Below are 12,239 nucleotides of genomic sequence, written 5' to 3'. Positions count from 1 at the left end.
GTCAGTGAAGATATTTCCGCCTCTCTCGCATGACATTTCCGCCATTGTTGGCTTGTCAGCGCCCCCAAAAAGCATTCCGCCCGTGCGAAAACAAAAGAGAAAATCACCAACGTCGGACAATAATCTCCGGAGAAATGGTAATTTCACCCCCAAAACACCCCCAATTGCATTGTCAAACTCATCGCTGTGTGTTTCTTTGTCTCTTTCCAGGCAAACTACACGGAAGATCAGTTGGCAGGTGAGTGAATTGGGTGGAATTCCTTCGCGGTTCTCTCATGGATGACATCACCAAACGGAGTCCGTTAGTGTGAATTATCACGCGAAGAAAATGCGTATTTTCCCACACGCTCGGGGGGTGCACAAGTCGATAAAGCCCCCACATGCCCTCCCCGTAGATAAGTCAGTGTGTGTGTGTGGAAATAACCTTTGGCCGGAGATGTGGCTGCTCAATCCGCGGCTCTCTCAGCGCGTTGACACACCACAATGACTCACCCGGACGAGACTCTCGTCACTGCCCAGCCAATTCATCACTGCAACTGGCGATGAGGCCTGGCAATTATTGGAAATTTTTGGGGGGAGACGCGAAAGTTGATCCGAGAATCAGATGCAAGGAGAAGCGAGCGCAAATCAAGTTTCTCCGCACTTGTCAAAGCCGATCACACACCAATTGGAGTCCCACATTCCTTATAAGGTCAGGCACTGCAGTGCGTGTCGTCGCGTCCAGCGAATTGCGCTGACACCATTTGCCAATCGCCGTCCCATATGTCTTGAAGCGCCCCAGGAGGATCCACTGGGGCGATCGGGAGACGCTCTGGAGTGCGTTCACGATTGGGTTGACACACTTTGATAGTCATCGTGATTGTACAATTGGCGGCCAACCTCAAAGTGAGGCCCTCGTTCACCATATTTTGCTCGCGATCGATCGAAAATTCAGCTGCCATAAATGGAAGAACGTCTCGCTGATCTCGTCAAGCTATCAGGGCGTGATATTGTAAATGTGTGAAATTCTGCGAAGTGTTGAAGAGCGAGAAGAGCCACTTCTTCACTCCGAAAATAACAGATTTTGAGTGTCTTCTGACAGGCAATTTCCTCAAGAGCATTTTACGCAAATACGCAATTTCATATTGCTGTGAAAAAATCTGTTGCCACGCTCTTTGATGAGCGAACAATTGAATTCTCAAAGAAATCCGTGAAGAGCTCAATCTATGACGTTTTTCTACGCGATATGCGTAATCGCCGGCTCAAATGCACTCATGAATTAATCAATTAACGAGTGATTAACACTCACTTGAAATACACAAGCTATCATAATCGCAATCAGCGATGAGAGGCGCAATCAAAATAGCTACAAAACACACCTTTTGCCGACATAATATTGCCAAATTGCACTCATTTCTTGCTTGATCATCAATTTGCGCAGCTGTTGGGCTGGCCTAATTGAGAATCATGCATTGCAATTGCCTTCTTCGCCTTCAGCTTTGTCGCTTCGAGCGACTGGCAACTTTTGCTCGGTTGCCTCGAAGGCGCGCAAAGTGAGGGATTCTCACAAAGTGTGGTGGAAAGGGAAGCCAAAGAGATCCATCAGAATATCGCAATTGATCGTGGTGTGCGCGTGCGGGAGTGTCGAAGAGTGTAAAAAGAAAATTGTCTGATAGGATTTCACAGTCTGATAAGAAAGTGTTGTAAGAAGAAATTGTACTCAAGATGATGTACATGTACGAGCCGCCAAACAAAAATAGCTTTTCTTCCGTTGAAGGTGTCGCAAAGAGTTGATTTTAATCTGTTGCGTGTGTGTGTTAATTAATGTGGTTTTTGTGTTTCTTCCCTTCTTGGCAGAATTCCTGGAAGCCTTCAATCTCTTTGACAATCGCGGCGATGGAAAGATCCAGCTGAATCAGGTGGGAGAATGTCTGAGGGCTCTGGGACAGAATCCCACGGAGTCCGATGTGAAGAAGTGCACGCATCAGTTGAAGCCGGACGAGAGGATCTCCTTTGAGGTGTTCTTGCCGATTTATCAGGCAATCTCCAAGGCGCGTTCCGCTGACACGGCCGATGACTTCATTGAGGGCTTGAGGCACTTCGATAAGGACGCTTCTGGGCTGATTTCCACGGCGGAGTTGCGACACCTTCTCACGACGCTGGGCGAGAAGCTCACTGATGACGAGGTGGAGCAGCTGCTCAGCAATCAGGAGGACTCCCAGGGAAATGTGAATTACGAGGAGTTCGTGCGAATGGTCATGAGTGGTTAGTTGTTGAAGAAGCAGCAGCACCAATATGGGTAGCATTTTGATGCATTTTGCGAATACTTCCTTGTATTCATCCTTCAAAAATTGATGATTTGAATTTACACACAACAATCCCCTCTTGCCCCATTTTGTCCCCAGGCATTCACTTTCCATAATATTATTATTATTATAAAACTGAAATAAAAGGACAAGTATTAACTTTTACTTATAACAAAAATAAATTATCAAATTGTGAATTTATTGGATATAATTTCTACCCCAATTATGATGTGTGTGTTTATTAAATAAAAATGGAAGATCATCGATGGGCAGGACCGCCGTTGTCGTATCAGAAATCCCACTCGAAGGCACTCCCAGTGCTGAGATTCATGTCCGAGAGGTCCTGCACCAGCTTCAGATTCTCATCACAGTGTCGCGAATAGTCCACAGCCTGAATGCTAAAATTGGTCAATTGCTCACTGAGTGTGGTGTGCTTGGTCTGCTTGAACACGGGATGATTGAAGAGCTGACACACGCTTGGCCTGTCGCCAGGTTGCCTGAAAAACAGCCAATTCCTTATCGTTGCAATCAATGTCACCACAATTGCATTCATTCTCTCACCTCTGCATGCAGACTTCGGCGAATTTGTGAATGTTGTCCGACAACTTCTTCTGACTGTAGATTTTCCTCGCCTGCGCCATGAAAGTGTCCGTCGGATCCACTCCCTGGACAATCATCTCCTCTGACGGCAGCGTGGAGAAGTCCAGGAGTGTGGGCTGATTGCCACGGATCTTCTCGGTGAGCATATAAGTCGTGGGCATGTTGGCGAAGGGTTCGATGCCGTTGCACAGCTCGCATGTGGCAATGCCAACGCTGTAGATGTCAGACTTCTCCGTGTAGCCAAGCAGATTCTGCTCCAGCAGCTCAGGTGCCAGCCAATTGAGCCCCTTCGTGGCATTCCCGGGCAGATTGTGCAGACTTCGCACGCGCTCACCGTGCGACAGGAGACTTATCGCCTGCCGGAAGCCCGTTATCACCGCCCTGTCGTGACTCAGAAGGATATGACTTGCGCGAATGGCACGATGAATGAAGCCCTTCTTGTGCAAATACTCCAAGCCATGGAGAATGTCCTTGACGATGAGGACAACCACAATTTCGGGAAAACCTTCACAGCACATGAAAAAACAGATGAAGTGATAACATGATGACAAAGAAAACTCCCGAAAGATGTAGACAAAGCTCACCTGTGACGCAGGAATTCGTCATTGTGTCCCTGCAGGAGCCGAAGGGTATGAAAGGAGCGATCACAAAAACATCAAAATTGTCCACAAACGCCGTGAAGAAGGACAATATGTTGGGATGATTGAACTGTCGCATTATCAGTATCTCATCCTGTGGAGGAAAACATCCAAAACCACTTGATAAAGTGCAGGAAAAAAGGAGGAAAAGCAGCAACTCACTCGAATAGCAGCACTTTCTTCCTTCGCCTTGTCCATTCGGAACTTCTTCATGGCCACCAATTGGCCAGAAGTGTGCTTGGCGAGATAGACAGACGCTATCCCATTGCAGCATGTCGCCAATTCAGCCCGAATCTCATAGTCAGTTGGATTGTATCCGAACATTTTTCACAGATTTACGCACTTTTTGTTTTTGTTTTCTCACGCACTGACAGTTCCTTCCAGTGCCCACAATTCCCGTGACACGTCGCCACGCATCACACGAGGGCACTTTTCATCGGGTGGATTTCGGTGCGAAATCGGGTTCGATTCGGGAAACCGGGCACGCAATCGTCACCACATTGATCGATTCGCCATCTTGCGGAAAGTTGAAAGCAACCTACGGCACTATCACCTCATCAGTAAGTGAGAAAAGCTATGATTGTGCGCCCCACACGGCATATAAACAGTTAATTCAGTGTGTAATCGGAAAAGTCGCAAAAATTGAGCATCAACATGCCTTCAATAATGGATTATAATCTGTAAGTAGACAGCAGGAGTGCCGTATCCTTTCGTCCTTGAGCTCTTTGTTCACTTTTCCCTGACCCACTTTTTCCTCACTTTTCGCACTGAAACTCCCTTCCGGGAGTCAATGGTGATGTTGCATCACGTGCTGGGCATACCATTGGGGCCACTGGGTGGTGGAAAGTGGCCGGAAAAGGTGTGCAATGGTGCAAAAAGTGGAGTTTTTGTGAAATTTCGTCTGAATCCTTAGGAGCCATCTTTGTTCAGTGCACCCCGAATGAGTGGAAGCGAGACAGAGAGTGTGATTTTCTCTTGGAAAGCTTCCTTATCGGCTGTATATTGCGTGCCCACTCGCACTCTTGTGCCCCTTTTTCTGCTGTTTTTTCCGTGTCACATTTTGGATGATAAAGCCTGTGACGTCATCGGGAATATTGTGCAAATTTCAGACGCCTTTTGATCCATTATAATTAGTTTTTGCATGAGTGCAATTGTGTGAGGTGGAGGAGAAAGTGAATTTGCATGCCAGACTTTTCCCCCTCCTACAAATTTTGAAAAATTTATATGGAGAAAAAATATCAACAAAAGGTCAGTGAGATCGACATTTTTCTGCCCAGTGCACCATTGAAAAATTGCTAATTAATTCCATTACAAATGGTGATATTTCTCCCTCGCAACTCACTGAGTCAGTGAGAGAGAGCGAGAGAGAGAAAAGAGAGATTGTGTGGACGTTCTGAGTGATGATGTGTATAATGGCGCGCGTGAATGTGTTTTAATTGTTAAGCTCGAAGCTCTATTAATAGACATCATTCGTTGGCAAAAACACCAAAGTACAGAAATATCGAGACATGCGGAGTTTATGAAAAAAATGCCATTTTATCAATTCCCCCGTGATAATCCTCGCCTTCCGCGTGTCGCGCGCCGTTGAGACTGTGCGGCAGAAAGTGATGCATTTCTGTGGGTTTCATCGAGTGTGAAAGAGTGACAAGAGAACATCAACAAATCGGTCGGTCTAGAGAAAGAATCACAGTGGAATTTTCCACGATGAATTGCAGCTGAAAGTGTGTGTGAATTGTGCAGAGCGAATGAGGGATTGAATAGACAGAGAAATAGTTTGATTTCCATTGTGTTATCAGCACAAGAATCACGCGGTATTGAATGACAGAAAAATAGACAATTTTTGAGAGTATTTTCACAGTTTGTTGACGAGAAGAGACAAAGAAGTTCGCATGTGTGACTAATTATCTTTCAATGACACTTGGCTTCCAGCTAAATGAGTTGTTCGTGATACAGAGAATACTGAGGAAAAAAATATTACCAAGATTACGTTGAGAAGTTGCTGAAATTGCTTCGTTTTCTTGGACTTATTGAAAATGGAAATGATCAACATTTTACTCTGTCTAAAAGACTTGAGCTCTCAACATCAATCGCCTAGATGGATTTCCATTATTATTGTATAGCAACGCTTGATGAAATTGCAAAATACTCTTGCGCAAATGTTGCAACAAATTGTAAGCCAAGTATTGAACCTTTTCTTTGAGTCTCTTTCTGACTCACGTCAACTTTGATTGTTGACACATTTTTTTTCATTGCATACCATTCTTGGTGGCAATAAAAAGAAAATAGCGTTGGTACAGAGAAATTCTCATGAAATTTGTGCGCAATAAGTGGAAATTGTCGCAATGGCCTAAAATTAACACTTGGCATTCAAATGGACAAATATTAATAGACAAAATTCTTTTTGTCTTCTGTCGAGGGTGTTTTTTTTTTACCACAGAAATATACTTTGGAATATTATCTAATCAATAATTGACGCACATTTTGTAATTGATTACATTGTGTGGTGCTTAAAATTTATCGCAAATTGAATGCAGACGTTGTGGAATCGACTAAGTGAGATAAAACACACATTTGTCTTGAAATTCCTTCATGGAAATTCTTTGTAAACAGGATAGAAAGAATGTGAAGAAATGTGTCTTGGATGAAATTAAGGTTTGACGCAGTTTATATTCAAGTCTATCACTTTTGTAGATTCTCAACTTGAGTGGAGATTCTTGTTATGCCAAGTAAATATTTATATTGATGGGGAATTGCAAGCTCAGCTCACGACTGAATTGGAATATAAAATGATGAAAATATCTCATAGGAAATTGGTGGGATGAAGAAGAAGAAGAAGAAGAAGGGGAGGAAAGAAGGGATGTTGGAAGTTGAAAGACAAAACATTTGGCTTAGAATCTGTGAGACTTTTGGCTTGTTTTGCCACACAATTTCACGGTTGGAGCGAAGATAAACGGAAAAGTCTCTAAAAACATCTTTATTTAACCTTTCCATTGACGTCATGTGTAAATGATTTTTCACTGTTTATGCAAAAACTTGGGGAATTCCTATGTGTAAAAGCGAAAAAAAAAATCTTATAGATTTTTCTAGTTCATCAATTTGCAAGTATGAATAATTCGTTGGTTTTTTTTGTGTATTTTTGGTTGTATATTTCTAAACCAGCTGGAATAAGTGAACGTTTTAAGTAAATTCAGATGAATCTCAATTTTCCCGGATATTTTATTCATGCAGAGAAGTTGATGGGAAAATTAGCATCAGCCACTGACCGACATTGATGACGTTGTGAGTGTGTGTCTTTTAAAATACAACAAAGTCTCTCTCTTACTCATCTTTCGTCTCTCGTCTCTTCGTTTGGCGTGTGTAAATCGCAAAACATTGCGCCGAGAATAAAACTCAGTGTGTGAATGTGTGGTAATAATATGCGAAAAAGGGGCAATAAAGAGAAATATTTGTGTAATAGTGTTTTGTTGGCAAAAAATGAAGGGTGAAGAGACAGAGGGAGAGAGAGAGAGAAGAAAGCAGGGAATATTGGGTGTGTGCGGGAGAGAAAGAGAAGAGCGCAGTGGCGATAACAATTGTGAATAATTTTAATTAAGACAAAACCTGGATGCGATGAGCTGTGCTGAGTTAGTCTTTGATCGACATCAGACGGGATAAGCCACAATTGAACATCAAGACGCGGTGCTTAAGAGAAGCAGTTAAAAGACAAAAATCCAGAAGCGGAAATTTTCCTATTAGATTACAAGCCAAAGAGTGTGTTTATTGAGTGATAAAGTTTTTATGTGATTATCGCAGAGAATTATCTTATTTTTCAACTAATCAACAAATTTAATAGCTACTTTTTTTCATTATTCTTCTCTGTTGAGAGACTGAAAAAAATATAAATTTCTGTACAAATATTTGACGGAAGACTAAAGAAGAGGAAGCAAAGAAAGATGTCTCAGTCTTGGGAAAATGTTCATGTGATTCGGTGAGCCAAATAAGTTTGCTAATATATCAGCTATTTTTGCCCACATTATCATGTAAATATTTGTCATGACACAATTGTTATCAGTAACACTCTTTGATATCTCTCTTCTTCTCAACTGATTACGATAATGTAGCCGCAGTTTGTTGTCTCTTGTGTTGCCGTGAATGTGCGGCAAAAGTCAAATGAAATGACGCAGTTAGATTTTGCTCAAGATCATCAAATTGGTTTCCTTCACATCTCGTGTCTTCACGATGTGATTAATGGCGAGTGTGTTTCACATCTTTTTTTTTTCTTCTTCACTACTGTGTAAAAAGAGAAAGTGGGAAAAGGTTATTACATAAAATAAATATTTTTCTGTCACAGGAAAAAAAACACTCTAATATTTATAGCAAAATGACGAGCGAGAAAAGTGTGGTATTTCTTCTCTTTGGGGATATTTTATGAGGATAAGAAATTGCTGTTTTCTTGTATTAATGTGATTATTAAGTAGGAAGGAATGTCTAAAAATTCTGGTTCGCGGACAAAAAGATAAAAACAAGATTCTATTTTAGATTCTTTTAATTGGTTAATTTTGTCACTGTTTGAGGTAAAGAAGATGGTTTTTTTTTGTGATGAAAGTGAGAGACAATTTGCACAAATTAATCACAATTTGATTTAATCAGTTGGACGTGATTTTTCTGGGACGCGAAATGTTTGTTTGTTGTTGCGAATTTATTGTTTATTTTCCTTCATTCTAAATTTACTCATTATATAGTGTTGATGAAGATTATTTCTAGAATTGTTTGTGATTTAAATCATTTAAGACTTTTTAAAGTGATAAAGCTATAATGTTTTTGTATCAAAATGTGAAATGAGAATAATTAAATTGCGCATGCGCATGACGAAAACTCGCGTGATTCGTGATGATTGGGTAATATTTGAGGGCAAATAAATATTCTAGATCTTTCTGCAAAAAGATTCTGTGGCTTTAGAGGGTGTCTTTGATGATAACAAGGAAGTTGCCAATTTGCAACAATGAAGTGAAAAATTTTTATTAAGGGTTCATGATTGAATAATGACGAGTATTTTTGCTGTGTTGATTAAATATTACAAATGAATTTTCGCAATGCATTTTTTCTCCGACTTTGTTGCAACAATCAACTGATAAAAATTGATATTCCAGAGACAATTTAATGCGTCGATGGGAAATCAATAGAGAAATTGTGTTGAGAAGCAATTTTGTTGTGTTTTGTGTGTGTAAATATGAAATATTCATGAGAAATTTATGTGACGACAGAAGAAAATAAAGGGTCGTTAACCAAGAAAAGGAGGGAAATTTATGTGAGAGAAAAACTTGACAAGTTTGAAGAGCCAAATTTTTAAAGCTCTTTTCAATGCACGTCTCGGAAAAGTTGCTTTTCTCCTTGGCTCTTTTCTTCTGTCATAAAGTATAGAATTTTGTTGTGGCATTTTACATAATAATAACGTCAGAGCATGGAAAAATGAGTGTTCGAAGGGGTGAATTGGGGGGGAAAAGCCAACATCGATCTTGACATTATTTTAGGGGGATTTGTGTCCTTGTGTGGAAGCTGATGCAATTTCTGTTGAGAATTGAAAAGACAGAGAGAGAAAGGGTTGCGAATGAGTCACAAGTCCTTGGTCTATCTTTGGGGTTAATTGCTTGACTTGTTTGAGCTTTTATACTGTGTTTTTTATGAAAAAATAAAGTCTCTAAACATCCTCTGAAGTCTTCTTGGCAACTGTCGAAAACAATAGTGACGCAGGAAAGAAGAATGAGAAATGAGGAAAGTTTTGCACGAAAGAGGTTTGAATTATTGAAATTCAATCTGAAATGTGATTTGAAAGAAGAATATTTTGTTGAATTAAATTGAAGCCAATCATTCCTTTTCCAACTGTGTTGAGTGAAAGACGTTGTTTACTAATTCCTTGTCTTTCTCTGTTCTTCTTTTCAGTGAGCCAATGTTTAGTAGTAGTAGTAGTAAGAGCGGTGGCAAGCGCTCTACTACGAACGGGATGGACCATGAGTCCTACTCCATCTCTCTCGGTGTAGGGCCTCTGTGGTGAGTATTTGCTCTCTTCGCTATGATATGAGACAGTTTGGTTATTGATGTTTATCCATTCTTTTCAGGTACTCCTGATGTACCTACCTCAAGAACCGATCACGATAAAGCGTCCTTTTCAACTGATTGCAATCGCAAAACATCTCTTGATTCAACAAGCTCTTCAGAGTGTTCAGATATTGATTACAATGAGACACCAACATATGATAATGATGACTACAATGATATTTTGAAGAGAATCTTGAATAAGCAGCATCCTGTGAGGATCTCTCTGAAGCTCTATGTGACAGAGAATACTTACAGCATATGGGATACTGTAAGTATATATATATTGAATTTATTGGATCTATTCAATCTATTCTCAATCTGTCCTGGAGAATTGTTCCATTTATTTTACTCTATATTTTCTCTCTTTTGTGTGTGAGATTGTTGTAATTGTTGAAACAAATCATTGCATAGCATGAAGATTGACACAAATTCAGTAAAAGATGTGAATAATATTCAAGAGAGGAGAGAGAGAGACAATGTGTGTGACAACTCAATCAAGTGCCACAACTGAGACTCTTTCTGATTATTTATTATTATTATTATCTTGTAGAGAGGCATTAAGTGAGAAATATTGGTGTCTGACACGCGCAGAGGCAATTTGCTGAGACATTGCTATTGCTGAAAAAAAAACAAGACATTCGCATGATTTTTCCAGTCCATGAGTTTTGATTTTTTATTTTCCACGGGATTTGCAATTTTTCCCCAAAGGTTTTTGTTTATTTTAGCAATCTCTGGTTAATTTTATTAAAGAGCTTTGTCATGAACATTTTGTGGTAAAATGTGAAAGGAAAATGTTACAAGAACAGAAATTAATTAGTTAATAATAATAGAGTATGAATTGTTGGACAGAGTTGGAAAATAATAATTAATTGGCTATAATTAAGAGCCTCATTAAGAGTTGTTCTGCTGATTATTATATATCTTTCAATGGAATATTGTGCAAATTGTCATGATAATATCTAACATTTTTCTACTGTATTTTTCCACTCACAGATACTTGATCGCAGCAAGAGCATCCTGTATGTTGCATTGCCATCAATTTTGCTGCCCGCAGCGTCGAAACAATCATTCATCTCAATGCTGGACTTTGCGGAGGAGAAACTCAAGTGCAACAGCGTGATTCTCTGCATGCAGAAGGATCGCGAGGATCGTGCCAATTTGGTGCGAACATTTCTCTTCCTCGGCTTCCAGCCATTGGCGCCGAAATCCGATCTTGTGCCACCGCAAGCTGCCGATGGGAACAATATCTTCCTCATATACAACATCGACGAGGAGTAGTTGGCCAGCCAAACAGTCAGTCAGCCAGACAGCATTGAGATGATCATGTTTATCACTGCGTAAATTCTACATCTTTTCTATACTCTTCATTAATTGAGAAAAAAAAACAGTCACACAATCAATCCAACGTCTCTTCATTTCTTTTCAATTAAACACGACAATATTTTTTGAATCTAAATAATAACAAGAGGAAAGAATATTCTTCGTAATTCCCACACTTTTTCCATACGATTAACATTAATAACAATATATAGAGAGATTTTGCAGAGGAGAAAATGTAAGAAATAATCCACAGAAAAGTCATCATTATTCACAAGAAGAAGAAGAAGAAGATAAGAAATATTTAATGAAATGGTTAAAAGAAGAAAAAAAGAACATAAAGTGTAATCCAGAAATGTGTTTGCGATTTCTTTTTTTTTTTTGTAGTAAATAATATAATTAAATAATAATCACATTGTAGGCTGAAAAGAGCGCTTTATCTAGAAGGTAAAAATTGAGAACAAAGAAAAAACCATACAAAATGTAAAAAAAATTAATAAAAGGCACCAAAAATCGAAAAAAAAATCAAAAAATCATTTGAAAAAGTGGCAAACAAAAAAAAATTATTTGTAACTTTTAAACAAAAACTACATGAATTCTTAACTTTTCTTTCATTTTACAATTATTATTATTATTTTTTTTTTCTATGAATTACAAAATGCCAACTTACTGAAGTTTTTTACACACTATATTTTTCTGAGTTCAAAAACAAGAAAGAAAGAAGAAGAAGAAATGTTACTGACATAAATCTCTAGATTTTAAAACTGAGAAGAATAAGAATTATATATATATATCAAAGCAATTATGAATTGTTCCGTGATTTGATTTCTCCTTTTATGGAAATTTACTTTGTGTCCTTTTTATTTCATCCCATTCTTTAGACACTGAGACTATTTTTTATGGGGGCGATAAAGGAGGGTTTTTTTTCTTTTGGTCAGGGAAAAGAGGGAGAGGAGAAAAGTGGGTGGATGAATGTTTGCAGAGTCTGAACGAGGAAATTGAAAAGTATTATGATCTTGCTGAGTGGATTCTGCAAAAGAAAGTGCTAAGAGAGGAAATAAGTAGAAAAAAAAAGAATCATCTTCATTCCGTTTCATTCTTTGACAAGCACAACAAGATAAGAAATCACACTTTTTTTTATTTGTCACATGATGGATATTTAATCTTGGATTTTTTTTTTATTATTTTATAATAATAATAATAACCAGAAAAGTAAAACTCTTTCAATTTATATATTAAAATTCATTTTAGACATAATTTTTATTGAAAGTTTACAAACATTGATAATGTTATTGGAAGAAAGTAAAAAGGAAAATGAAAAGAG

General features: G+C 38.9%; 3 protein-coding genes across 4 annotated transcripts; 2 read left to right on the top strand and 1 right to left on the bottom strand.

Moving 5' to 3' along the window:
- The first annotated feature begins 25 nt into the window (after nucleotides 1-25).
- On the top strand, nucleotides 26-2,482 carry LOC132258161 (myosin-2 essential light chain). The gene is made up of 3 exons (XM_059755303.1): nucleotides 26-137; nucleotides 211-238; nucleotides 1,837-2,482. Exons 1-3 carry the CDS (start codon nucleotides 30-32, stop codon nucleotides 2,247-2,249), a joined length of 549 nt encoding a protein of 182 aa, XP_059611286.1. The 5' UTR covers nucleotides 26-29; the 3' UTR covers nucleotides 2,250-2,482.
- An 84-nt stretch (nucleotides 2,483-2,566) lies between these two features.
- LOC132258159 (STE20-related kinase adapter protein alpha) lies at nucleotides 2,567-4,197 on the bottom strand. 2 transcript variants are annotated; one of them, XM_059755299.1, is made up of 4 exons: nucleotides 3,686-4,197; nucleotides 3,470-3,617; nucleotides 2,847-3,390; nucleotides 2,567-2,782 (listed from the first exon to the last, which is right to left on the bottom strand). In XM_059755299.1, exons 1-4 carry the CDS (start codon nucleotides 3,845-3,847, stop codon nucleotides 2,575-2,577), a joined length of 1,062 nt encoding a protein of 353 aa, XP_059611282.1. In that variant the 5' UTR covers nucleotides 3,848-4,197; the 3' UTR covers nucleotides 2,567-2,574. The 2 variants fall into 2 exon arrangements, with proteins under 2 accessions (XP_059611282.1, XP_059611281.1); XM_059755298.1 differs by having other exon boundaries at nucleotides 3,470-4,197.
- A 2,144-nt stretch (nucleotides 4,198-6,341) lies between these two features.
- On the top strand, nucleotides 6,342-12,230 carry LOC132257794 (ornithine decarboxylase antizyme). The gene is made up of 3 exons (XM_059754826.1): nucleotides 6,342-6,420; nucleotides 9,619-9,866; nucleotides 10,592-12,230. The coding sequence occupies exons 1-3, from the start codon at nucleotides 6,342-6,344 to the stop codon at nucleotides 10,874-10,876; spliced, it is 612 nt and encodes a 203-aa protein (XP_059610809.1). The 3' UTR covers nucleotides 10,877-12,230.
- Nucleotides 12,231-12,239: the final 9 nt, after the last annotated feature.

The sequence above is a fragment of the Phlebotomus argentipes genome, unplaced genomic scaffold (genome assembly GCF_947086385.1).
Source record: "Phlebotomus argentipes unplaced genomic scaffold, Phlebotomus argentipes genome assembly scaffold_4, whole genome shotgun sequence".
NCBI classification, from domain to species: Eukaryota; Metazoa; Arthropoda; class Insecta; order Diptera; family Psychodidae; genus Phlebotomus; species Phlebotomus argentipes.
Note: the sequence above shows the minus strand (reverse complement) of the source record. Positions and strands in the feature narration are given on the sequence as shown.

Excerpts from the sequence above, each read along its gene's own strand:
- LOC132258161 (XM_059755303.1), top strand. The coding sequence starts at position 30 with ATGACATTTCCGCCATTGTTGGCTTGTCAGCGCCCCCAAAAAGCATTC. Across the intron at positions 138-210 it reads CAATAATCTCCGGAGAAATG|GCAAACTACACGGAAGATCA; the intron begins GTAATTTCACCC and ends GTCTCTTTCCAG. Across the intron at positions 239-1,836 it reads CACGGAAGATCAGTTGGCAG|AATTCCTGGAAGCCTTCAAT; the intron begins GTGAGTGAATTG and ends CCTTCTTGGCAG.
- LOC132258159 (XM_059755298.1), bottom strand. The coding sequence starts at position 3,797 with ATGCTGCAATGGGATAGCGTCTGTCTATCTCGCCAAGCACACTTCTGG. Across the intron at positions 3,391-3,469 it reads GACGAATTCCTGCGTCACAG|GTTTTCCCGAAATTGTGGTT; the intron begins GTGAGCTTTGTC and ends TGTGCTGTGAAG. Across the intron at positions 2,783-2,846 it reads GCCGAAGTCTGCATGCAGAG|GCAACCTGGCGACAGGCCAA; the intron begins GTGAGAGAATGA and ends GCTGTTTTTCAG.
- LOC132257794 (XM_059754826.1), top strand. The coding sequence starts at position 6,342 with ATGAAGAAGAAGAAGAAGAAGAAGGGGAGGAAAGAAGGGATGTTGGAA. Across the intron at positions 6,421-9,618 it reads AAACATTTGGCTTAGAATCT|GTACTCCTGATGTACCTACC; the intron begins GTGAGACTTTTG and ends CATTCTTTTCAG. Across the intron at positions 9,867-10,591 it reads CTTACAGCATATGGGATACT|ATACTTGATCGCAGCAAGAG; the intron begins GTAAGTATATAT and ends TTCCACTCACAG.